Source organism: Hippoglossus hippoglossus, chromosome 12, assembly GCF_009819705.1.
Source record: "Hippoglossus hippoglossus isolate fHipHip1 chromosome 12, fHipHip1.pri, whole genome shotgun sequence".
NCBI lineage: Eukaryota > Metazoa > Chordata > Actinopteri > Pleuronectiformes > Pleuronectidae > Hippoglossus > Hippoglossus hippoglossus.
In genome coordinates this window covers 16,343,324-16,370,358 of record NC_047162.1, presented here as the reverse complement: position 1 = coordinate 16,370,358, position 27,035 = coordinate 16,343,324, and the positions used below count along the sequence as shown (strand labels likewise).

The window sequence follows — 27,035 nt, the reverse complement described above, 5'->3', positions numbered from 1 at the left end:
CACAGACAGAGACAGAGAGAGAGATGGAGAGATAAATGGCCGATGAGCATGTTTTCATGGATATCTGACCATTCCGGAGTCGCTTGACGTCAATGGAGCAACCTCACGGCTGGACACTGAGCCAGGAGGAATAGTTTCTGGTCAAAGCCTCTCCTTTCTCTCTCTCATGCACACACACACGCACAATTACCAACACACGGACACACACAAAATTGTAAAAAGGGCCGAGACAGCCTAGAAATTTCAGTTTCACTGGATACTAATCAAGAGGGAACAGGCATTTACCTTCCTGGCACAGAAACAAAACACACAGTGACAGCCACAGAAGCACACACACAGGCACACACACAGGCACACACACACACACGCACACACACACACACACACACACACACACACACACACACACAAATGCGTGCACAGACACACACACTGACAAAACCGCAGCTTTGAATTTTGGCAAAAACAAAGATGCACACCCACAAAGACAGTGACAAATTAATATGAAGCGCACAACAAGGCGCCCACAAGCAGCAACACCTAGATATACAAACCACAAACACACAGACACACACAATTCACTGACATTTGTGTTTTGCTGCATGTCAACTGCAGGAGAGCAGAGCGAATAAAAGAGACAAGATAATAATACAGTCGCTTTATTCCACTACCTATGGATGGGTAATTAATGAGAGAGAGAGAGAAGCAGAGAGAGAGAGAGAGAGAGAGAGAGAGAGAGAGAGAGAGAGAGAGAGAGAGAGAGAGAAAACACAATGAACCCTGACTCACCTCAATTTACAGATGAGCCCTATTTTTTTTTATTGTGAGTCGGCGGTGGATCAAAACTTACTTTTGAATCAAATATATGATTTTGAACCCCAGAGCCATTTTATACCTGTTAATGAAACAGTCAGTGATCTAAGAAAATCTGGAGAGTAGAGGAGAGGAAGAGAGAAGGAGAGGAAGAGAGGGGGAAGATGAAGGGGAGAGGAGAGGAAGAGGAAGACGAAGACGAATATGTGAGGCGAGGAAGGGGAAGAGGAGAGGAGGAAGAGAAGAGAAGAGAGAAAGAGGAGAGGCGAGGAAAGGAAAGGCGTGATTCGATAGAGAGAGACAGATGAGGAGAGGAGAGGATGAAGAGAGGACAGAAAAAGGAGCGAAAGAGGAGAGGCGAGGAAGAGGAGAGGAGAGGAAGAGGAGACAATGTGATTGGATAGAGGGCCCATTGAGGAATCAAGAGTCAATATTCTCAGTTCCAGGAGAAAAGAAATTCAACAGGTGATGACGAATGGAAAAACTGAATAAAGTTGTACCTTCTTGAGATTGATATAACAAGAGGAGGTGCAGGGTTATTAAAAGGGAGCAAAGAACAAGGAGGCGAGAGGACCCTCTGTATCTCGCACTGCCAATTACCAGACGTATTTCCACGGTTTTGTTTCATGCAGAGCATCCGAGTGGAACGGAGCTGGAGCAGTGAGAGTTTAATTGGAGCGAGGATCAGCGTTTTAGAAGATTCAACGTGACGCTCCGGCCGAGTTCAGCCTCCAGTTTGCGGCAATTGGCTTTTTGTCTGCATACTATTTATCCATGTGCCCATTAAGCTGTTTACCAGCAATGTTCGACTGTGCTTCAAAATCCCATTGGCTGCAAAACCATAATACTTATTATTCTATTTTAATATGGGAACACATTATATATTCTCATCAAATATTGAGTTTCCTCCTGTTTTACCATTTATAAGAGGAAACCCAGATGGCATTTCACTGTGTTCTGTCTTTTTCCTCTTTTAGAATTCACAGCAGCTATTTTACTTTCTCTCATCGCTGCATTCACGTGTTTTGGTCTAATACGAACAAAGATCCTGGTTTCTTCCCTGCACTGTTTTCTGTGTTGGCTCCTGGTCCACGTCTGCATCCACCTGGTTTTTAACTAACTTAGTTTCTCTCCATTATTTCTTCTGAAACTTCTACTAGATCTGGACGAGTTGATCCACAAGCCCTTGTTTTTTTAATTGGCATTTGCAGTGTTGCTCTTCTTCTACTCGTCTTATTACAACATAGCTCAAACTCTCTCTGTACTTTGGTTTAATCTGACACATCACATTTTAGTCAGGCAATGTCCAGCTATCACCAGGAAATCACTACTTACTCTTTCATGTAATTAATTGATATACTTGCTGCACTTTGAATGAAACATTTATTTTTTCTACAATATTTTTTACTGTGATTTTCATGCAGAAGAAAAAAGAATATTAACTAAATCAGTCAAACTGAATTTTTCCTTCTCGCAATGCACATGTTTATCAATTCTATAGAATAGATTTGCAGATGGGACAACACAATATAAAATTTGTATTAAATGGTAAAAGTCAATAGGCAATTTCTGCAAGGATTAAAAAAATATGTTTGTGCCCTTTCAGGATCTGCAGATCATGTTTAAAAGTTAAAAACTTACAGGCATTGAGAAGAAAAGGAGGACGGCGCACTTTGCCTCGCTACACAAACACACACAGAGACCACCCCCCCCCCCGGTCAAATCGCCTGTGAACCCCTGGTGAGGACAGCGGGAGCCGAAACATCCCCGTATTAGAATTTCAGCAGAAGCTTTTATACACCAAACAAGTGAGAGAAAGACGACAAGGGAAGGAGAAAGTAATGGGTGATGCGGGGAGAGACTAGGAGGCGGCATAAGAGGATTAGCGAGAGAAACAGAACGAGATAGAAACCACAGGATCCGGCCGGAATTCAAAAAATATGAGGAAGCAAAACAAGAAATAAAAGTAGTAATTGTAGTCAGAGGGAGTTTGAGGAGAAATGAAAAATACTGAAAAAGCACAGAAGACACGACGTGACTACTGGACTCGAGTTTTTGAGAAAAAGAAAAAAACCTTTGTTGAGCTGAAGAGCCGGAGAAAATGTGTTTTTCTTGCTTTTTTCCGCCCGAGCTGCGCGAGTGTATAACCTGACACACAGATGCAGTTAAACCTCCGTAAGGACAAAACACCTTGTTACATTATCAGGAGCAAAGAAAAGCAGCGTTTTCCTGAGGCCTTAGTGATTTTTCCCCACATTGCGTCTCCTTGAAACAGTAACACTGAGAGGGACGTGCAGGGAAAACAATCCATCTCGCCAGATTACTGCTGATACCCAGCGGATACACAGAGGCCAAAGCACACAGTGAATCCCTCTCTCTCTCTCTTTTTTTTTTAATATGTCTGCGTTTCCCTCGTGGCTTCCCATTGACTTCTTAAACTGGGCCCATTTTCCTATTTGTTATGGTTGTCTGCTACAATAAAGTGATGGGAGATCCTGTTGTCCTGCAAATAGAGCAAAAAATCGAGAGGGGGGAGAAATTGGCGATGTGGAGCGGAACAAAAAAAGAGGAGAAACTGAAACTGGAGGGCGGAAAAAAAGGAGAAGAGGGAGAAAGATGCTGATGCTGGGGATGAATATTCAGATGTTTACTGCGACAAACCCAAACCGAATGTTTAAATACAGATAATAATGGGGAAAAATTGAAGGAAATTAATTAGAAACTTCCTTCAGATCAATTTATGATTTTGAATTTTTCCTGTTATTGTTTCAGTCCAGTCAGAGGTCAGCTGGAGTACAGCTCACTCATGCTCTAGCTCAGGAACACTTGGTGGCACTGCTGACTTAGACCAAGCATAAATCTAAAACTCATATGATACAGTTCTCTTTCTGGAGATCAATATTTACGCAGATTCTCTTCCCACGTTAAAACAGGACGAGAAAAAAACTAAATCAATTTCCTTTAGCTCTTGAAACATTATGAAAAAATTCCTTTCCACCAGGGTGTCATCAAGATTTACTTCCCTGACACTGTGGCTTGTATTTGTCGCTCTTCCAGGTGTTACCTTCCAAACATGCATATGAATTTTTAAAATTCTCGTTCCAGCACACTTCTCACGCTGACAGAAACAAGACCCCCGAGACCGGCCGGGCTTTACAAACTGTTGAATTCAATTCCACAGCCGTGTAAATCCTCCACGCGAGTATTTTTCTATTTATTATGATTGACTGGGACAAGCAGGGGGGGGGGGGGGGAGTAATTAAAATGGAGGCTGAGTGGCTCCAGCAGTGGCCTTGCATGTGGGGCCAAACACTTCCCAGTTTAAGCAGGAGGTCCCAGAGGAGGAGGCTCTACCAGTTCACCCTCCTCCGTAGCGATCTGTCTGCAAGGAGACAAGACAATTCCATTACCCAGCAATGTAGCACGGGTCCCCTGAGTGTGTGTCTGTGTGTGTGTGTGTGTGTGGATGCTGGGGTCTACACACAAACAAGCTGCCCAGAGAAAGGGAAGAGACCAATTGGTGTCTGTGTGAGAGAAAAAGTTGCCTGAGGGTAAGAGATGCACATCAATTTAACAAGAGAACTCACTCCTCCTTCAAGTCATCTGCGGAGAGGCTGACGGGCCTGCGCGTGTGTGTGTGTGTGTGTGTGTGTGTGTGTGTGTGTGTGTGTGTGTGTGATCTTCCATACACTTAAAAATTTGATTTAAGCAATTCATCAGGAATGGATTATGTCAACTTTTTTAGTTAACTTTTCTTAAATTATGTTCTTGGGTAAAGAAAAGTTACAGGGCTACAACAGTTCCTTAACAAGTTCATTTAAATTCACTAGATCCTGATTATTATTTAGAGTTTTTGCATAATCCTGCAAACTAACGATCAAAACAAACCCTCCTTCATCAGTGGAGCACCTACGTCTACCGAGGCCCCACAGTTCCCTTAAATTCAATCAAACTGCACCAAATTACACACACTCACTTATCAGTCTACTAAATATGCCTGATTATTTTTCAAGATCCATGAATTATTCCCTGGGAAATTGGGGGAAATGCCAAAAAACACAATATCTCACGTTGTTAAAACAAACAATTCCTTCGTGTGCCCCTCTGTCCAGATCTGTGCCAGAATTTAACGGGTTCTCTCTTGGCTCACGTCCCATCCCTCCATCACGTTTCATTAAAATCACAGACTGGGGTGAAAACATAACCTCCTGGTACAACTGCAAACCATCCTGCCTTTGTGTTTCAAATAAAACATTTTATAATAACTACTTTGTTATTATTCACAGTGTTGTTGATGCATCTTGTTTATTCTTATTTTAGAGCGAAACAGAGAGAAATGGAGACAGAAAGAATAGATTTTGTTTCATATGTGGCCACAGTGAGCTTCTCCTGCTCGAGACTTTAAACATACTAACCACATGCACACAAACAAACACATGTGTGTACACACGCTTCAAACCGAGCCAAATGGACTTGGCCTCGTGACCCAACCCACACACCGACAATACTGGTGGTTAAGACTTCAGTCATCATTTGTCGTCTGCACCGCAAGTGCGTTTCCATATTGGCACCGCTGTGATCCGAGAGCGGCTCAGCCTGGATTTGTTTACAAGAAGGACTCCGTGCCAAAGCTGGAAGCCCCCCCCCCCACCCCTCTCATGTGTGATGATTTATGGTATAAATTCATTACAACCCTCGCTCAAAATATAAATGTTTTTTCCTTGGTTACAGCTGTTTAAAATCTTGTCATTACGGTAATCTGAGTGCTTTGTCTGGAGTGGCCTGATTGCCCCGTGAATTGTCTGTCAAGAATTTCGAGAGAACAAAAAAAAAAGAGACGAGGAGAGAAAGAGAGAGAATGGGTTCTCGTCTCGTGTGAGCTGGCCGCCTGAGTGAAAGGCTGGCACACTGACGGGCTGAGTAACTGGCTAATGGGCTCTAAGGACGGGGAGTGATCAGCGATGGAGCTTTTAGATATGCACGTCCTGATGTTTGGAGGTGCCATCGCAATTTCACAGCTCTATATGGCAAATCATCACGTTTAGGAGCTGGTGCTAACAGCTGGAGGAGAGCGGCCCACGTGCAGCAGCAACCGGACGATTTAACGAGAATAGGAAAAGGTGTGCATGAGTGAAAAGGGACTGAAACTGAGAAATACATCAGTGTAGGCTCTTTAGTGTTTTCTGGTGTTTTATCCTCAATATTGGTCATTGAGTTTTCACAGTACACACAGGTATACACATGGACACACTCTTAACAAATACCTGTTGTGTTCATCATGAGTTTATTTGGCTAATTCAAACCCAGGATTTAAGATTTAACCTATGTAGGCCTTATTTTTTATATAAAACTTTCTCCGTATTGTCTACACATCTACTTTGTGGACTGCACTAGCATAAAAAACAGATTATTCACAATAGCGCCAATGTTACATCATTAAAATGCTAATGTGTCAGTGTCTTGGAGCAAGGGAGCGATAAAGCCCCCCCATCAGACGGACGTTTGTCTTCAAAGGTTCAATTCAATCGGACATTAAAACGTCAGCACGGACAATAACGTTAAAATGTATGTTTCTGGCAACTCTTTCTAATTGCATCGCTACAACAATGCTTTTCATCTAGAGCAGCTTTCACATGCAACTTAGATGACATATGATTAAAACATTCGTCCATCTGACATCACCAGGAATCACTTTTATTTACAAGTGTAGAGGTTTACTGAGCGGACGTCATTTCAACGTATCCGAGAACAGATTCCACTGATGTGTTGTTAGGCATCTTTCCAATCATTTCACTATGGAAACAGTTGATTAGAAATAATAAATTACCTTATATCTGCTTAAGTGTAACTCCCACATCATACCAACATTAGTACAATTGATTTTAACACCTGAAGCTACTGCACCAGCGAACAGCCGGTCCGTCTACAAGCAGTACATGTGTCTTGCAGGCCGACGGTGTGACAGGTCATCAGGGTGACTGGCGGGTTATATACTTTATGAGCATCTGCTGTTGATGTTAGCTACGAGTCACAATAACTGGTCAGGTGCAGTCCTGATGCTATAAATTGTTTAGCTGACGGCCAGTGAAGACAACGATAGATGGAAAGATGGAAGAAAAACAAGCAATAACACCCGTGTTGTGACAGCGAAGGAAAGAGGACGCCGTATTTCACCAAAGGGCTTCAGAGCTTTATCACCTCTTGCTTATTAAACCATAATGAACTTTCACTGTCCACCCTTTTTTTTTTCTCCATCAGTCTGCAACCTGGTGTTTCTCCACCTGCGCACATCACTTCTCTTTGTGCAGACAGGCATCGAGTTGTTCAGTGATGAAGTGGACGTGTTTGTGTGTGTGTGTCCCCGAGTGTTTGATTACGGAGGAGATGGACACTTTTTATCCAGTAAACATTGTGGGACTACAACACCCGGTCATGTGCACACAAGTGCTCACACACATGCCAACACACGTCTGAATTTGTATAGTGTTGAATACAGAGTCCGACCGATACCGATTCTTGAGGGTGAATGCAGATACAATTATGAATATGAGGGAGAACTAAATAAACGACGTATGAATGCTCTGAGGAATAATGACAGAATAAGGCAGATTTTTTCTAATAATACAGAAATGTATTTATAAAGAAGAGATGAGGAGAGAAAGTGAGACGGACAAGAAACAATCACAAAGTTTGAGAGAAACTGAGACAAGGTGTAAAGACTGAGGAATTAATAAACACAGACAGATGGCTCCGTGCTATTCTCCTGATAACAACGCTATCTGTGCAAAACATAACAAGCCCCCGGTGCAAGTCGTAAACACTGCATAAAATCAAACTATCATCGCGATGGTAATCACAACAAGTGTAGCCTGTCATCGCGTCACTATCACTGTATCTGCACAACACTTTGCTTTCCTAGGTGACAGGTAATGTAATGAAACTGTGCAGATAAAAAAAAAAAAAAAGAAAAGTGTTTAATGAGAGGATATAAAAAACAGAAAAAGGAGATCGTTGCTCTTCTAAAGGGTGAACTTGCGTGATTATGATGTAATATCATTATATCAGTGGAATGAAATGGTCTCAAAATTATATATCATATTATTTATCAACAAAATTTGTTATTGTCATATAGTTAATATTAATAATATTTTTAATAATGCACCAAGTGAGATGTTTCCTTGCACATCTTATGAATTTCTCTCATATCCAAGCAAAATTGGTATCGTACAATTAAATATCCTCAACTGAATGGACGAGTATATACTGTATGTACAGCAACAACAAAGACCACATCGCCCCCCCGCCGCGCCAAACCTCTTGATCCATAGGGAAACACTGCAGTGAAACTTCCTGTAGCTGTTTCAAAGTAAAAGCACTCCAGCGTGTCTGTTGATTGAATCACTTGATTTGATTTAACAAGGTTTCTATTGCTGATGCAGGACCAGAAGACGCGTGGCTTCATAGCGTAGTGTCACCACATTTAGCTGAGTACATAGGCTACTTTCATTCAAGGGAAATATAGTAATCAAACCAGAAACCTCACGTAGCAGCACCACAACAGACACACAACAGACACACAACAGACACGCTGCCTGTGTGAGGAGACGCCTGTTCGACGCAGCAGATCAGCGACGCAGCCGTCAGGTGCTCCTCGCGGCCCCAGTGTGGCACAGGTGTGATTTTAGTTTGAAATGCAGGAATTAAAGTCGACGTGGCCCGAGCTCGCGAGTCCCGAACATGTCGTAAAATCACCAACTGTTATCAGGGTAATTATATTCACTGCCAGGCTTCTCCACTGGGGTACTGTTCCAGCAAACGTGTAATTCTCCCCTCGTGAGTAGTTACGCCATGTACGCTCTCCCGCACACAAACACACCCACACACACACACAATGTGAGACCACCAAAGTGTCATTATGATGCAGACAATCCCCACAGGTAACAACAACACATGCACACACACACTCCCTTTGTGCACATGCAGTATACACTTCTCTATCTCAATCTTCACCCACACACACACACACACATTGTGGTCTTTTCTGTTTGTGCCTTGCATCACTCACCCTGCTGACACAATCCTCCAAACATAAAACCCTCATTAATTCGGTATTATTTCAGCATTCGGTAATTCATCATTGCCGATATGATTAACCAAACTGTCACACTCACGTACAGTCTCATTCATCAAACGTTTGAATGGAAATGTTACGTTTGCCGAGAGCCTGGGAGGAAATCTTGATAGGTGATGAGGTGACGCGCTTGGCTTTCTATTGGCTCTGATGAAAGGTTGATGGGATCATACACTGGAGGTGGGGTTTCCTGTTTAAGCGATAAGGGCATGTGCCGGCCAGATTTTCTGAATTCTGTCCCAACGTGACTTGGTTTTACGTCGAATTGGCATAAATAAGATCATTTATTTAGGGCGTTTAGCAGATTTACAGTAAAGCAATTTACTGTAATGACATATTAACTCAGCACAGGCGAAGTAACAGAACCAACCTTTTCTTTCTTTCTCTTTTTGACTTTGACCTGAGTTGCTACGCCATCATATTTTTCATAGCCCTGGGAGTGATAACTTCTCCCCATATATCAAAACTTGTCACTTTTTGGCATCGTGCTGAAGTGGTCTGCCACGACTGATACCGAAGAAATATTAAATTTTACCTGCGACAATCAAACGACAGCTTCAGTATGATTCCCGTGGGAATTTAATTTTGAAGTATTGCCTGTTCCTCATTATACGAACAAAAACAATCACTGTTGAGTAGAAAACGTATGTCTCAAGTTTGTTATTTAATGTGCAACATCAATCGTGGAGCATTACTGCAGCGACAGATGTGTTTTAACAGGGAAAACTGAGGGAGAGAGGAGGGGGTCAGATGCAGTTGTCAATATAAATCTGAGTTGTTAGTAGACGTAAATGGAATAAAACTAAAACCACGCTTCAACACTTTTTTGATATTTTTTGATTTAGTAGCCTATTAGTTATTTGTAATACCATTTAATCATAATATGCAAGAACAATGAGGAGATTTATTTGATGTTTTGCTGTTTATTGAGTGTTTGTCATTCTCTGGTGATAAAGACGAGTATAAAACATTCACTCTGCAGGTCTTTAAACTTGAAAGAAATAAAGACAAGACATATTTCGTGGTATTTATCGATATGGACGATTAGGAAAATGTTTTATCTTGAAACATTTGTTGGCCATATGGTTCAGCCCTTGTAAGAATTCAGTATTAAATGAATAATATCCATGAGAAAACATTCAATAAAGATAAGGACTTCCAGCGCTCTTGTTAATTTGGTTTTAACTTGGCCGTTTTAAAAAGTTGACACACGGACGAATGGAGATTGAGCTAAATATCACATTTACCAAAAGGTGTTTTCAGTCCAATTACCCTCAGGGGCGCTTGTCATTTACATCTCCATCCCATCTTAACACCATTATTATGCACAGGCCCAGTGAATAAAACCGTCACCATCAGAATAATGGATCTCGAAGGAGGCCATTGCCAACTCACAGGCCACCGTGACATGCTGTTAAATTGACACTCATTTAGCTTTTGTATGATTATTAAAATGCACGGCACTAACAGCAAAATGACCGAATGTCAGCTGGCAGTGGCTGGTTACCATAAGAATTCAAGTTTTATATTCGCATTTAAAATTTAAATGAAACACCCTTTCAAATATTATAACTTACTATTAAAATTGTCATTTACCTAAAGGCTTTTTAATATCCAAGCAACAAGAGTATGAACTCGTGCAAATTAAGTGCATTAATATTACAAGGTCTGTGACACAAAGTCATAATGTCAGCACTTGAAATTATGTGTAAATGTATTCAGCTCCATTGTGGCAGTAATAGAGCGACTGTTATTGCTCAGATCGTGTTCCTCGACGTGGCTTCTTTTTAACAACGGTGCTGTTTGAGCTCCACAAACTTCAGCTGCAATCAACAACCTGCGAAACGGCTTCTCTGTCATTTAAGAACTCGGTGATTGTGAGTGGTTGGTTTCACCCATAGTGCGTCATTTGGGAAATCAGGCACAAAAACCCACAACTGTGAAGATACCACCAACAGGCAGTTTTACATGTAAATTGGCCAAAGTAGTATATATCTAAGTATATATATCTAAGCAGTAATTCCACAGTTGCTCTTTTTGTGCATGAATATGGCCAGAAATGGTAAAAAATGTCTTTGACTAACTTTCATCTCATCAAAAGCACTTTTCCATAGTTAGCAACTAAACGTTTACAAGTTTGTGTAAAAGCTAAATAGCAAAAATAACTATATCAACATAAAACCCCACTTTGTCAGCGTTAGTATAAATGACTGTAGTGTTTTATAGGTTATGCTGAATCACTGACATTTTCAAATCTCTTCTGATTCTAGACACGAAAAACAATTCAAATTAATTAAAATATTCAACCAAATCAACCACTACTGTCATTTGGCAACTAAATCCTTCTTTAAATAAAATAAAATCTGCCCTTTAGAGATGTACCTGTTGAGAGATATAACCACATGTCACCATTGACACACTTACACACATTAGTCCCACCATAGAGTACCACCATAAAACATGAAAGAAGAAAGTGACCACAACCGGAGTTGAGTGGTGCGAGTATGAGGAGAAAAGTTCAGCACAAGGTGAACAGGTCAAAAGCAGAACGTGAGAAACAGCAGATAAACAGCAGAGTAATAATCGGTTGTCACCCTGCTGAGGAAAGACAGTCGGTGTAGAACCAAATCCAAGCGGCTACATTTCAGCCTGCGATGCTGCGGGTTCAGATGTTTCTGGTCACAGTAATCACATTAGCCGTATGCTGACTTGACATGAGCGGACAGCACAATTGCCGGTTTGCATTGAAATGATGTACGAGACGATTCGTGGGCCAACAGAATTTAATGCACCAGGATCCTGTAATTACCAGTTTGCCAGTAAATTGCATGGTGCAGCGTCGTTTTTAGTCAATGCCAGAACTACGTCGAAACTGAGCAACCTTTGAACTCACCCGCAGCTTGTGCAACATTCTGTGTATTATATAACAGATCCAGGATTATTGTAAATGATCCATATATTTGTTTTTGCTTTTGCGCATACACATAAGACTGAAGTGAAATACAAGTGAAGGCCCTGAAAGCCTTTTTTCCTTTCACTTTTTACTGCAGCAATGACCCAGTTCCCCTGTGGGATGATTAAAGATTCATCACATCTTATTAGACCTGATATTTGGTCGGCGATTGCCTGGGAACTTACTGCCGATGTGGAGGAGAATGGTGTCGCGCCTCTCGCCGTGCGGGTTCTGAAAGCAGCTGTAGAGTCCGTTGTGGCCCAGGTTCACTTGGGTCAGGATCAGTCTGGGACCTTCTAGATGGTGCTGGGCCTTCACATCTGTCCCGTTCACCTTCCATGACACCGACGCGTCATTGTCCAGGGAGCCGCACTGCATGGTGACATCACTGCCCATTCGCTCATACTGGTTCCTGGCAACTGAAAGCACACAGAGGCCAGGACGAAGGGTTAGAAACATCAACGGTGAATAACAAGTGAAATATGTGCACGGTGAAATCACTGCGATTTGTGCGACTGGAAAAAGGGGTAAAAAAAAAAGCATGGACTGGAAAATTGAGGACATTCCTGTTTATTCTGTTAAACTAGAAACTATCAAAAAGAAACAGCCACAAGCTGTTTGAGAAAATATGATTTATTAACAGTTTTTAACCGGCATATTGAACTGAATATTCCAAATATCATTTTTGGGGTTATATATTTTTAAGTACTGCTCTGCCTATTTGCTTACTCACTGATTTATATTGACAGTTTTTAGATAATGTAAAATCATTTATATATGAATGAAGAATAGCAAAAGAAAGTCATATTCTGTTCCATACATTAAACAATATGTCACTCCCTCCGAAACCTTAAGAGGAGGCCCTGTACAGGACGATGCTACTTGAGTTTTCTCTGTTGCCTCTATCCTTGGTTCAGTAAAGTCGTGGGGACCATGACCACAAGGGGTCGAGAGACAGTAGAGCCTTATGGGCGTTTCATCCCGGACATGGGGGTTCGTAGCCCTGCTTTGTGGATAAATCCCTACAGGGCCTGTCATGAACACACTGGGTGAACACTTAAACACAAAAGGATCAACAGCACAACAAGATACAACAATACATTATTGATCCCCATCTTAGGAGAGGCCCCTTTTTCTGATGTGGGATCAAATGCCGTCCTGAATCCTCGTCTTTCTTTTTGTCCTGCGTGTCCCCTCCCTCATTTATTTTTCACCACAGTGCCTCTCAACTCGCTGTTTTTCGCCGGAGCCCTCTTCCTGCTCTCCATTTCTTCAGACGTGCCTCTAAAACGCAGCCCGACACAGATGTCAACCTAGTGTTTCATGTATATTTCATGCCCCATAACAGAGCCATCTATATTTAATAGGACAAGATCCCTGTCCCCATTAACATTAACCTGACACTGTTTGTTCTCTCTGTCCTCCTCTGCCTGTCGCTCAATCCCTCTTAACCTCGCCAGCCCTCGCTCGTCCTCGCACACATGCCATCTCTCCTTTTCTTTCCTTTTATCGCTGTTCTTTTCTGACCCGTCCCTCCCCATCATCTCCGCGTTTTCTCCTCGTCCAAATAATATGCGTGCAATGTGCATGTCAGTGGCAAGAAATGCAATGTTTGTTTGATCTCCTCTTCTGTCAAGTTACTTTGAGCAGATGTGTGACTTTATTTACATAAAAAGTTATCCGCATCTTAGTGGGGGGAAAGAAAAACCCATACAGTTTGACTTTGATGTTAGCTTTGATGATGTGCTTGGTGCCTCTCGTGCTTTCTGTGGCGACTAAATGTGCGGAGAGAAGAGACGACACACTTTCCCTTACCATTGTATAGTCTTAACTTTGATGTGGTTTCTGGAAAAATTATAATTCTACAGGATATCCTGTACAGTCTTATTAAATCTACTTCTTTTTATCAAAGTGAGAGAGAATATCATCTAAAATGTAATACCATTAGAAAAGGTCCTTGCCCAGTCCTTTCACGGCCTTTAGGTGGCAGTTAACTGTTATCCAAGTATGAGAGGGAAATCATAATCCTCCCCTAACTGATGTCATCAGAAAGGGATGTTTACAAGTCTGAAAAATATTTTATAAAATGGCGAGGAGCATGCCCCATGAAACATTATGCTGAAATGACCTTTTTTGTGGATTTTTCTTGTGAGTGTCCTTGAGTCTCTAACACAGAACCGATTGCTTGACCTCCTCTCTCCTGCCACATCCCATTCTTCTTATCCTCTCAGGTTACATCAATCTCTTTCTACCTCTGTCCTTTCCAATATCCATTCATCTCTCTAACCTTTGCTTCTCTCCCCCCCCATGCCTATCGGTTCAATTTCTGCTCTTCTCTTGTATTTCTAAAAAACAAACTTCTTACTCTCCTCCTCCTCCACAGTCAGTGTCCGGGCTCCATTTGAACAATCTAAGCTGATGGTGCAACTGCATTCAGGGCATGTCCTAATCCATTTTTGCTGGTTTAAAGGTGGTAAAAAAAGGTTGCCGCACCATGTGCAGGGTTCAAAAGATTTGTACTTTCTAGAATGTCTTTTCAACATGTCCCGGTCGCTGATTAGCTGAAGTTTCCGCTACAAAGCTACAAAGAGGAGTCGACATCTTGGTGAGACTTGAATTACGTCTTTGAAGAGGTCACACATAAGGAGCGGCAACTACCGATTGAACGACATTTTGACTCAGATCTTGGCGAGGTCCTAAATTTGGCTGCAAGTGGACGTATCGGTATTAAAATCATCCAGCGTGACCTCACATAATTCTCACTGTCTCTTTCCCTTGTCTCGTCCTCCCCTCCCTGCTCCTCTCCCTCTCACCTTGAACCCCGCTCCCTCTGAATCCAGCATTCATCACCGATAATGAACACCCTGCACACGGGCCACACACAACGCAACGCTCGTAATGGCATCAGTGGAAACACAAGCAGAAACACTTGTGAGTACACTCATGTCCTCCCTCACACATATGCAGAGGCCCTCACCGTGCCCTGCATAATGTCCTTGTGCTTCATCAGCATACAGACAAGCAGGCCTAATAACCATAATGACATTCAGCTCAAGTGCTATTGATCTTTTGGTAATAGACGGGTTGCTGTAAGAAGCTCTAGGACAACGTTATGTTGTACCAATGAGATTTAAACCATCAATGTCCTTCAAGAAGCTTAGTTTTTTACAGTATTTACTCATTATTTACGTGTGTATGTTGATGCCAGATCATTGGCTCCTTCAGGAACAAAGTCTTTGACCCTCCTAGAGGCAAAGCAGTACAGATAACTCCAGTTATTAGCTTTTGTGTGCTGCAATAAATAAGTCAGGTTTTATTGATACTAAAATAATGATTAAAAACACGAGGTGAAAAACAAAAAACAGAACCAAGGGCACTGCAGGTTGGAACAATATTTTGATGAATCAGAACGAAACATGTTCACTGAACTTTTGGGATTCAATGAGGTCAAACATAAGAGTGCATGCTTTGGACTTGTAGGATATATGTGGGTATTTTTATAGGAATGTGCCAGGGTATCTATAACTACATTCACCTAACCTAAAAATAACTATTTTAAAATTCAATCTGCAGTTTCAAGGTTTGGAAAAATACACATTATACTTTGCCTGAAACTCAAAGAAGTGTGAACAACTTGTATATTTCACACACGTTCCTGGTATAGGGCTATTTTCATGTTCTTCAGTTTGTTGGAACAAGCCGGGTACAGTTTGTGCAGTTGTCTTACAATGTGGAAAAATAACAGGGAGCTCGAGGGGTTACTGGGAAGACGCAACTCGTTTCTCGCCATTAAGGGAAAGTTGAACTTTTTTTTATTTATAGCAGAATTCCACTGGGCGCTGAGAATATTGTAGTTCTCATGCATTCTCCTGATGTTTTCCCAGAGCAGTGCATTATCATATCATGTTGTGTTGAGAGGTCAATGATGCTAAGACCTGCAGGACCTGTCACACACAGTGAACGTAGGTTCTAGTCCATGTCATGTATACCATGACATATACATTTTTTAATCATGCAAAAAAACTAAAAGGTTATGAAATCAGTAGACCAGTTATTGTCGAGACCGCAGCAAGTGAGATTATACATGTGTTGGTGGTGGAGAAACAGAAAGAAATAAAAACCAATATGGAGAAGGAGAAGAAAGAGGAAGGAAAAATAAGATAATGGTACAAAAACGAATGGACAGACTGAGATCCAGTGAAAAGACGGATGTGGAAACACAGAATGTGCATTGTGTTGTCTGCTTTAAATGAACAGAGTGACACTGACACATTTACATATCATCCTGTTCACCTTGATTAACTGTAATTCAACCAGAGAGATCAATTAAGGTCAAAATATCATTAGCCGGGTATCAGAGATGATTTTCATGAGCTCAAGTAGCTCCGCTGTTTGATGAGCTGATTAAACAGCCTCTAGGTTGACTTGTTCAAACATCGAGTGCCGTCGGGCAGGACATTGTTCTACCTTCCCTCCGCAGCATCATCAAATGTCTGTTGATGAAGTGAGGACATCGACATAGGAGGAAGATGTCAGCTCAAGGCTTAGCGGCGTGAAAGAAAGGCTTTAAATGATTCGAGGCGGCGGCTGTGATTCAGCGTTAACAGGCCAAACGACACACACATCGATGCTTCAAAGAAAGAGCCCAGGCAAACGTCTCACACAGAGCGAGATCACTTCACACGCATGGACACGTTTAACACCAAATTAAGGGTTTTAGGGAACTTGGGGGAAAAAAAGGAAAGCTGCTGTTTATATGTGAAAGTAATTTCTACCAATTTTGCAAATAACATATAATAGAACAGGGGCATGACTTTAAATACCTTAAGAGAAAAACTGTGGCTTCAGCTAATACTTTATCATATGTAAACAATCTGTTCTTCACTGCCATAAATTCAATTGTTTTGAATAAAATATATTGTGGATTAAATATATTATCATAGAGAAACTTGCAGAGGAGTTTAGACTATTCCTGAAGCCCTGAGCAGTGACTGCCGGCTGAACTGAAACTCCACCAATCTGAGTTTAGTCTAAGAAGCAGAACATGGGGCAAAAACTAAATGTGAAATCACTTCTCGCTGCATATGGAGCCTAGTTACTATAATCGCTACCTGTGTGAACGTCAACGGCGTTTCACTCCTCTGGATTTTGGCACCGGGACAATAAGAAGATTCTGTTCGGTTCAAAAGAAGTGAGTCATCCTCGATTTTTGTCGCCGTGTGAGATTAAAGTTCCTCCTTCTCATAATGCCGAGTAAAACCTCAGAGGTGGCAGAACACAACACTCGTCAAAATAATTATTTTCTACAGCAGCCGTATGCATTGTTCTGAAAGGTACTGACTGTTCAAACCGTTTTCTACAAACGGGGGCGTTTTGTTGCAAAAACACACACATGGGTAATTCCGAGGAACCAATGGTTCTTAACATGTAAGATCTTCTAAATTGTCAAAATAAGCATGTGTGCACAAATACACAAACAACTATAGATGCATCTAGCAAGCACACAACCCACAAAACACACACACACACACACACACACACACACACACACACACACACACAACGCCCTCTTGACTAGAGTACTGCTGGATTTAGATTATGGAGAACCAGTTGTGTGTCACTGTGTGTGCATGCCTGCATTTCAATTCACAGAATAGCTGCCCCCCCTCACATGTGCAAGAGTGCGACTCCATCATTCTGCATCGCTGACTTCACTCAGCCATGCATATGTGTGTGTGTGTGTGTGTTTTTAAAGTGTGTGTCTGCGAGTAACTGGCTGTAAGTTATGATCCGGGTCCACGGCAGCGGCGTGAAATGAAATTGAAGTTCAGTTCAGGCATGATTTACTATCTCAAAATGTTATATTCTCTGTGTTTGTGCGCCTGAACATGCTTCCATGCGTGTTTCAGAGTGATTGTGCACGTGTGTTCCTCTGTGACTATTTCTAGCAAACCGTGTGTGTGTGTGTGTGTGTGTGTGTGTGTGTGTCTGCGTGTGTGTGTGTAGACCTGCTTGTGAATTCATTGGCATGTGCGTATCTGACCGTGTCGCTTTCCAGCCGGGCTGTAACTCACTAGAACATTTATCAGTGAATCGCATTTGTATGCCTAAGGGGAGCCGTGCCTTTTGAAAGTCCAACAGTAAAATATTGGATTGGCTGACACACTGAGATAGAGCCCAGGAGAATTATCAGTTTAGGTTTAGAAGGATCAAATTTGTTGCACTGTGTGGCTGCGCATTCCAATGCTGCTTCTGTTTTTCTTTTATTCCGTGTTTTCATTTTAATTGGAAATTCAAAGCCTGGATTTTTATTGAAAAATATTCTTTATTCAACACGGTATTTTAATAAAATATAGTAGCTCAAAAGCGGAGTACTTTGCTCAGTGACTGTGCTGAAACCTCTGAAACTTTTTGAATATATAGGCTACACTTCAGAAATAACGTTTTTTAATCCATTTTTGATTCTAAAGGTTGTTTTATCTTCATTCCTTCAATCCACTTGGTCACTAAGTACAGAAACACAACATCTGTGTTTAGTCAGAGCAGCAGTTGTAAGCAGAAGATACAGAATATTAACGGGGGTCACACGTGGGTTATTTACACCTGATTGGTCTGTTGCTCTGGGCCCCTAATCCACCATCTCTCCTCCGGCGTCGGCCTTCACTTGTCTTCTCATCGACCCCACGTGAATACAGACGCTCGGCCATGAAAAGCAGTTAACAAGAATATTTCCTATCGTTATGCAGCCTTTCTTTGTCGACTGGCTAACAAGCACAAATATGACTTTGTTTGAATGAGGAAAGTGAAGCCCAGACGCTGAAATAATCCTGCAGAAGGTTTATAGCTTGAATGAGGTTGTTTCAGAAACAAAGCAAACAAATACTGACTCTATACTGAGGGTATTTTTACATGTGCAAGTATAAGCACCATTAGACGTTATTGTGCATTCAGGCTCATCATCCCTGGAACACTTGAACAGAGCCGAGTCACAGTACATGTTACCGCTGATATCTGTGCTGTTTCTACTGAACGAGTCAAAATGACAGATATGAAAGATGCTGTTTATCAAAGTAACAACAAAAAAACTAAAACATTCACTGATTTCAACAGGATTTGCTGCGATTGCCTGTTTGAAATCACTGTAAACTGATTATTTGGCTTGTTGAGAAGGACAGTTTCCTATTTTTGTTGAAAACTTTAGATTTCAATCGATCTTTATTTGTCAGGTGAAACTGTTACGGATGCATATGACTAATTCCTGGTAGGTTATAGACAAAACAAATACTCAATTTATCAGTAATAACTCAGAGATTCATCAGGGATGAAAAGTAATCAGGACCTGCAAGCCTCGTAATGAGCTTTCATAAAATATTGGTTTGAAATATGTGCACATTCTGCTTCAGTGGACCATATTTCAAACAGGTAGTGTTTTTCTAATCATTTTTAAAGCCACAGAGACGCGTTTTCTTGCCTCAGTCAGCATGAGCCACAGCTGGTTAGGCAGGTTCCTCAGATGTGTCTGAGAGGTACGACACGGAAAAATGCTAAATGCTCCCAGCGATTCATGAGACACAGATCCGATTAACTACTGTAAGTATCGGCACCAAAGTGCTGTTGACACGTTCACAGCCGTGCACATATTAATGTACTGCAGACACACACACACACACACACACACATGCAAGCCACCCAGTCACCAAAATAACAAGCAGACTTGGATTAAGCTATGCACGAACATGGCACACTTCTGTACCCACCCACCCACCCACACACACACCCACACACACACACACACACACACACACACACACACACACACACACACACACACACACACACACACACACACACACACACACTCTCTCACACACTCTCCCTCTCTCACACACACACACACACACACACACACACACACACACACACACACACACACACACACACACACACACACACACACACACACACACACACACACACACACACACACACTTCCTCTGCAAATATCTCGGAATTAAGTTATCACTATATCCTCCCCTGTCTCTTTCTTTCCAACAGAGAGATTAACATCCACTCTCTCTGCTTCTGCGTCTCCTTTCATGTGAGCACTGAGGCAGCTGCAGCTGTGTAAGTGTTTGTGTGTGTCTGTTTTCTGTGCATGTGTGTGTGTGTGTATGAGTCAGGGCTTCAATGCTCAAATAAATCCACTTCCTGTTTCCTGCCATCTTATCTTGGCCCCACCGCACATGTAGATATACAGTGTTCTGTGTGTGTGTGTGTGTGTGTGTGTGTGTGTGTGTGTGTGTGTGTGTGTCAGTCTGATCATTGCCCTCATCATCTGGCTTGCGGAAGCCAGTGGAGAAGACAGAAACGGGGTTAATTGATACTTCACATTTTAGATGTCTGTGTTCTGGGAGGAATACGGGAGAGCACAAGATAACAGGCGGCGTGAAGGAGTGGAGGAGAAGAGAGATGGAGTGGAAAGATGAAGTGGAGAGAGCAGTTAGAGGAAAAAGGGGGACAGCACAGGAGGGAGGAGGAATTGTTGAGAGCGAGTAGGGCAGTTAATATTTTACAAGCCTGGATTAGAGAGGTCATGAAATGAGGAATGGGAGAAGGATTCCTGAGAGCCGGCTACAGGGAGAAGGAGTGAAAAGGATCGGGACAGCTGGATAACACCGCTTTGATCTGAAACATCTGTAGGTTTTTGCGCCCGGGAGAGAAAAACAGAGAGTGGTGGGAAAAGAGACGACTGCATCCTGCTTCATCTGTTTGTCTGGACAGGTTTCACTCTGACTTCCCATCCTCCGCCCTGCTGCTTTTTGCTCGTATTCGGGTTGAGATTAACGGATCAAACTTGTGAGATTTCCGTTGAATAAATATCATAAGTCACACTGGTTAATAGGCCTATGGTTCACTGATATAAAAGTACAGTAATATTCAAGATTTGTAGTATGAAAAACTAGATTTTGGAGTCGACAATCACAGGAGAAATGCTGGGTTCATTTTCTAATGTAATCTGTATGAACAGATTAGATCAGAGCTCTAATGTGTCACACATGCAAACGCAGATGAGTTCTGAGATTGTTGTTCCGACTGCTGCGGCTCAACATTAAAGGCATTTAGCCGATTTATTGCAACCACTCATCAAATGTGCGTCTACGAGACAAGATGACATTTCCGGCTCGGGCCAGCAGCAGATCAGTTGGAAGCATTTCAGGGCAGCGAAGGAATAAGAGGCAGCAGCTGCAGCGAGATGAAGAGCTGCACACCTCCCAGCTCTCGGCGAGGTAACCCGCTCCCCTCGCTGTGCCCTGCTGCTCTCACACTCTCACACTCGTGCACGGCATAAAATCAGATCACGGCTGCTCACAGGACGGTGGGAAACAAACACAAAAAAAAGCCAGTTGTTGAATGACTTCTTTATTAAAAGAATATTTTTTTTGCTGCCTCCAGAATTCTGTGACCTGAAGTGCCAAACCACATTTGCCGTCTCCACACGGAACTGCAGATGTCGCCAAATCAAGGATTGAAATCGTATCAAAATGAATCAATACGGCTTAAATACAGCGTGCACAGTGGAGAAGAGTGCACGTGTACTCCCTGCTGACCTTTTGCCAAATTGCACAATACTTTTTAATGAAAGATTTACCATGTGGGTTTCCACTGTGTTATCAGGCACGACTTGCAGAGACCTGAGTTCTGCTTGACATGAGCAATCCATCACGGTGGGCACTTCATCAACATTACTTTCTGTCAGATCGGCAAAAGAAGAAACGTAAACATCCAACACTGTGATGTCAGCGACGCCGTCTCTAACCAGACCGGCTGTCTCAGATCACAACAGACTGTAGCTGTTTGGTTTCTTGGAGGCAACACAGAAGCCGACACGTCCTCGGGATTAAGACACAAATGAATTTTCCAGCTCATAATCATCCTGGTGCATTTCCAGAGGGAAAGAGATATGTTGATATGGTTCTTGTGAAAGAGAAAAAAAAGAAGTGCAATATCAGAGGGGGTTGTTATCTGCTTTTATAAAATATCATCTACCTAATAAATATGTTGTCTGGTTCCACTTTGGCAAGACTGTATAAGAATGATAATCACACATAAGCCTACAGAAACCTCCCTCCCAGCCCTAATCTTATTGGTTAATAACACGGCTAACATCACCCTAAGCCTTCCCAGAGAGCCAAACTCTGAAGGTCAGCGCTAATACCAGACCGCTCCTTTATTAAACCAAATGGGGGGGGGGGGGGGGGGGGGAACAGAGGAAACATAAAGAGATAAAGAGCAGGGGAAAATAAAAAGGTGTAGGAAAGGTAAAACTATGCATACTGAGAGACTGGGACGAAAATAACAGCAGAGCAATGAAAAGCAAAAGAGTAAAGGGCGAATGAGGGTGAACACGGAGGAAATTTAACAAGAGGAAGAGGCGAAGTATGAAGTGATGAGTGGGTGGAAGGGGAGATAGAGGAGAGAAGGGTTTCAGAGGGAGAGATGAGAAGGAGGGGGCCGGGCAGAGAAACGGCGACTTAATTAATGGACTGTAATATATGACGATATTCTCTGGCTTCCAAGATAATATCGGCGAAAATTACTGCCTTCATCAGGGGGCTTCACTGTGCAAATATACCACGACCTTGACAGAGGAGCCGAAGTGACAGGGAACTTTGAAAGGAAAACTCTTGACAGGAGCTGAACGTGTCCTGCTCGCGATAAAAAGTTATGATAGCTCCAATTAAGAAAGAGGCTGATGAAAAAAGCTGAGTATTTCCCTCCCCCCCCCTTTAAATATCGGCTGCAGGAGCCAGGCCAGCTCATATACGCTTAAAATTTTGACTTGGCAAGTTGACTTTGTTGACACATTATACAGCCATTAATCTTTTAACTTATAGGATGAGGTCATTTTCTCAACTGCAAAATAGCTCTTCACTTGATTCAGGTGACTTCAGGTTTCATTTTTAGTTGAATGGAAATATTTACAGAAACACACAGTGAACTCGTGTCCACGTTGCACGGAAGGTTTGCGATTGTTTGATGAAACCCAGACTGCAAATTATTATGTTTAAATTAGAACGTAGCAGCAAAGCAGTGTTAGCTCACTAAGGATTAAGAGGTAAATAGTGAAGAGAAAACATTTCTGATAACTACAAATTCAACTTTAAAGCCTGATCTTATCATTCAATTACTGCAGCAGGTGCAGGTTGAAGAAGTTTCAGTTAAAATCATGAGAAAATGTTGGAACTGAAAAAGTGAGAGAACAGAAGCACATCTCTGCATGAGTGAGGTTATTTCTGTCCTGCTGCTGAACTCCAGCGTTCACTAACTGCCACAGAGCGATCAATCACCCATCAGGCCGCTTCGTCAGGCTGTTGCCACGGCAGCTAAATGGAGTGCCGGCGCGTCACGACCGCACAACAGCGGAGCTCCCGGCATTATTTTCATTGTTATTTGAGTCGGCGATCAAAAGGACCACCGTTCCAAGTGGGACTCGAGGCTATTTCCCTGAACCACAGAGGCTCGGTGAAATTCAACAATGATTTTTTCTGCGGCCGTGCGCTTCCAGTGTCGGCTGTGTGACAGCTTTTTTTCAAGTGGTGGTGGCCACCGAGGGACGGGAGGAGCTCTGAAGATGCAATCAACTATGTGCGACTGTGAAAATGTAACAAACACAGTATGTGCACAGAATCAAAGATACACACACACACAAGCACATATACACATCTATATGCTTAGATGTGTGCATGCCCACCTGCTCACTCTGTCCCTTGTCCCTGACATGAATGCACTCGGGCACAAGGCGAGCGCAGAGTGAAGGGAAAGTACAGCCCTGTCAGGTTCAGCCGCAGCAAAGCACAGCATCACATCTGTAATCCGAGCGGCAGAATACGCACAGATTATCGCTGCGTCCCCCGAGCTTCGGCTGGCGTGCCACGAAGGGCCAGACACACAAAAAACAAGGTGTTGAACAAATAACTTTTGGAGGAGCCCAGTGGTCCATGCACGGAGATTTATTTGAACTGCTGCAGAGCCGTCTGTGCTGCTGCTCCGTCCTTGATGCTACAGTTTACTCGCAGTTTCGCGCTCGTCCTTTTATCAGAGGGAGATTAGCGATGCGTTTGCGTGGATGAAAATCCCAATCAGCGAATCGCTTACCCTGCGAGCTCATGCAAGTAGCCCTCGTTAATACATATTGTTGTTATGAGTTTAAAGGAATGTGGGGTAATCAACGCAGTAGGTTGAAGCCATGATTATAAATAATGTCCATTACCATAGCAGCCATGTGATTATGGAGTCAGAGCCCGAAAACAACAGAGGAGGAGCATTGATCACTTCTCAAAATCTGAATAGAACATGATGGGAAAAAGACTGTGAAACATAGGCTACGTCTGTGGGTGTTAATATACAGCATGTGAGCTTGTTTGTGTGTGTGTGTTTTAGCAAAGTCCTGCAGTTCAGGTCTTTCTCTCTCACACACACACATACACCACCAGAAAAGAAAGCAGCTCTAAGCCCAAGGCACACACAGCCCACACGCACTGTGAGGGGGAAAACAGACATCACGGGAAAAAAGTGTTTGTTAACTATGTGATATCTCTATATGTGTAACCAGTGTGTCCATGTATGAATTAGTTTATGTAATAAGTTTGTGTTTCCATATCTGCACAAATAAAAGCCCAGAAACAGACATTCACTGGATCACACACAAACAGGGTTTCAGGAAAATATTAAGAATTGAACTAGGTGCTTTTTTCCTCTTTTCATATTTAATCTCTTCCTCTCTATGAAGATATATGATAAATAATTGAAATATTCTGTCAGATGCACTGAATACAAACTGCACAGTGCGGGACATGGCCAGCAGCTCTCCTTAGTGAAACAGCACAGAACCGACAGTCAATAACAAGCAGAAAGAACCAGCCGAGTCGACACAGCCAGAATCAATACACCTCTACCTTAAAGATCCAAAATCACTTCTTTCTTTCTTTCTTCCTAAAGCAGGAGGCTTGATACTGAACACGGGTCACAGCCAGTGCGGCTCGGCCCTGTCCCTCCTTTGTGTGTTGGCTGTTAGAACTGCAGGGAGCAGGGAGGCAATGGCACCATCATCATCATCATCATCATTACTTCCATCACTATCATCATCCTCATCATCATTACTGGCTCAGGATCCAAAATACATACTCGTACTGCGTGTTAAAAGACCTCTCACTCAAATTAACCTTCATTTGTGTTCTCTCTCTCTCTCTCTCTCTCTGTGTCGGATAGACACACACTCACACACACGTAACCACAGACAGCTCGGCCTGTTTCCCGCAGACTGTGAAACCGCAGATATGCAAGAGATGTCAGAGCTGTAACAACAGGACGTCCAAATGGGAGAAATTAAGGGGCTTTGTTGGTGGAATGTCAAAACACATGTTATGGATGAGTGAGAGGAGCGAGGGCTCTTTGAGGGGGAGAGAGAGAGGAAAGAGGGAGAAAGAAGGGAGAGAAAGTAAGTGAAAGAAAGTTAAAGAAAGAAAAGCTTTGTTTGATTAATTCAGTTTTGAGTAAAGTTTGAGGGAGAAAGACAGAAAGGAACCGGCTAAATATACTGAAAGATAATTAACAGAAACACCAGCTCGCTCGTCAACTGGAGCACAAAGGTGCAAAGACACAAAGTGTGTGTGTGGAAACTTACAGAGATAAAAAACATATGCACACAGACACACACACGGTTAGTCATTGGCCTCTCTATCCAGCAATAAGCCGGTCTGAAGTCGAGCTATAACGACATCCAGGTATGTTTGCTCTTCATTTTACACGGCTCATCGCAGCTCCAAACATGGTATCAGCCCCGTTTGTGTGTGTGTGTCAGATGTCCGTGTTATTGTATACACACGAGGATTGCTTTGTCCTTGTGTACATCTGCGTGGCAGCGTATTTGTGTTGCTTTGTCCATGTTTGCCATATTTGTTGGAATGCGTATGAGCTCATGCAATCAAACGTGCATTAGTGTGTGTGTGTGTGTGTGTGAGAGAGTCGGCAGAACTTTGCCCACATGCGTAGACTGAGTCCTCTCCCTGCAGCTTGTTGACATTCCAGTAGCTTGGCCTCTTTGTCTGCACCAAACTCTCCTCTCACACACACACGATGTCTGTATCCACCACACTGTCCAGTTTATTGTTACGAAGACAGATTTCCAAATGTTTACAAAATCTGTCACAGTAGACAGTATATTTAAACTTATCAAAAACTAACAAGCACGTCCACCTTTCATCCGCGGGGGTGAGTAATAAAGATTAAGCACGGTTTACGCATTTTTGGCATCAACAACGTAATTGTAAACGTGTGGAAAATTTGATCAAGAGGCCGTTTAAATCGGATGAAAAGCTTTACCGCCGCTCTGGGCTGTGTTCGGCGCGGTACAGAGCACAGTCAGGTGCACCCGGCCCTGTGTGCAGAAAAGTGCCAGGGGTGCCCAGTGAATCAGCATTGCACCGGGATGGGATCAGGAAAAAAATAAATACATTATCATACATTACAGTTGGCCAAGCGAGAGGTTGAGAGAAGCAGTCGCTACATGAAGCAGTGACAGGCTGGGAATCCTGCAGAGTGTTTTTCTCAGAGATCTTGAGAGTTTCAAATATGAATACACTTGCTCAAATATACAGCCAGTGGACTTTTGGATTCTCCCTGACCCCCGAGAAACGTACAAAAAAACAAGCTATTTTCCACACGTCCGTTTCAGGTGCACAGACGCCCGGGCACGCACGTCCCACTGTTGAAAGGCATTTGCTCGCTGCATTTTGATTTTGTTTGGAGGCATGAGTCTACATGTGTAAACTCCATGGTCGAGGACAGGAGCATTCATGTCTCATGTGCTCTGTTGAAGGAAGGTTTATTCAACATGTACATTCTCTGCAGCACACATGAGCCTGCATGTTTTACCGCCACACTTCTGGCAGGAGTGTTGATGAAAGGATGAGTCCTGACTAATGGTGTCTTTCAAAAGTGAGAAATACATGACAACCAGATGTAACGCAAAATAAGTGAAATGTAAGCAGTCTAATAAAAATGTGTTATGTTAAGAATATTCCACCTGTGTTACGTTTGGAATGAAATAAAGCAAGTTTAAAAAAAATGTTAGCTTTA

At 42.5% G+C, this 27,035-nt stretch overlaps 1 protein-coding gene across 4 annotated transcripts in view; it reads right to left on the bottom strand.

Moving 5' to 3' along the window:
- Positions 1-27,035, bottom strand: part of cntfr (ciliary neurotrophic factor receptor) — a 200,929-nt gene that overhangs the window by 72,075 nt on the left and 101,819 nt on the right. For all 4 annotated transcript variants that reach the window (XM_034601828.1, XM_034601829.1, XM_034601826.1 and 1 more), the window contains one exon: positions 12,083-12,316. In XM_034601828.1, coding sequence (XP_034457719.1) covers positions 12,083-12,316 — 234 coding nt within the window. The remainder of the gene's footprint in view (positions 1-12,082; positions 12,317-27,035) is intronic.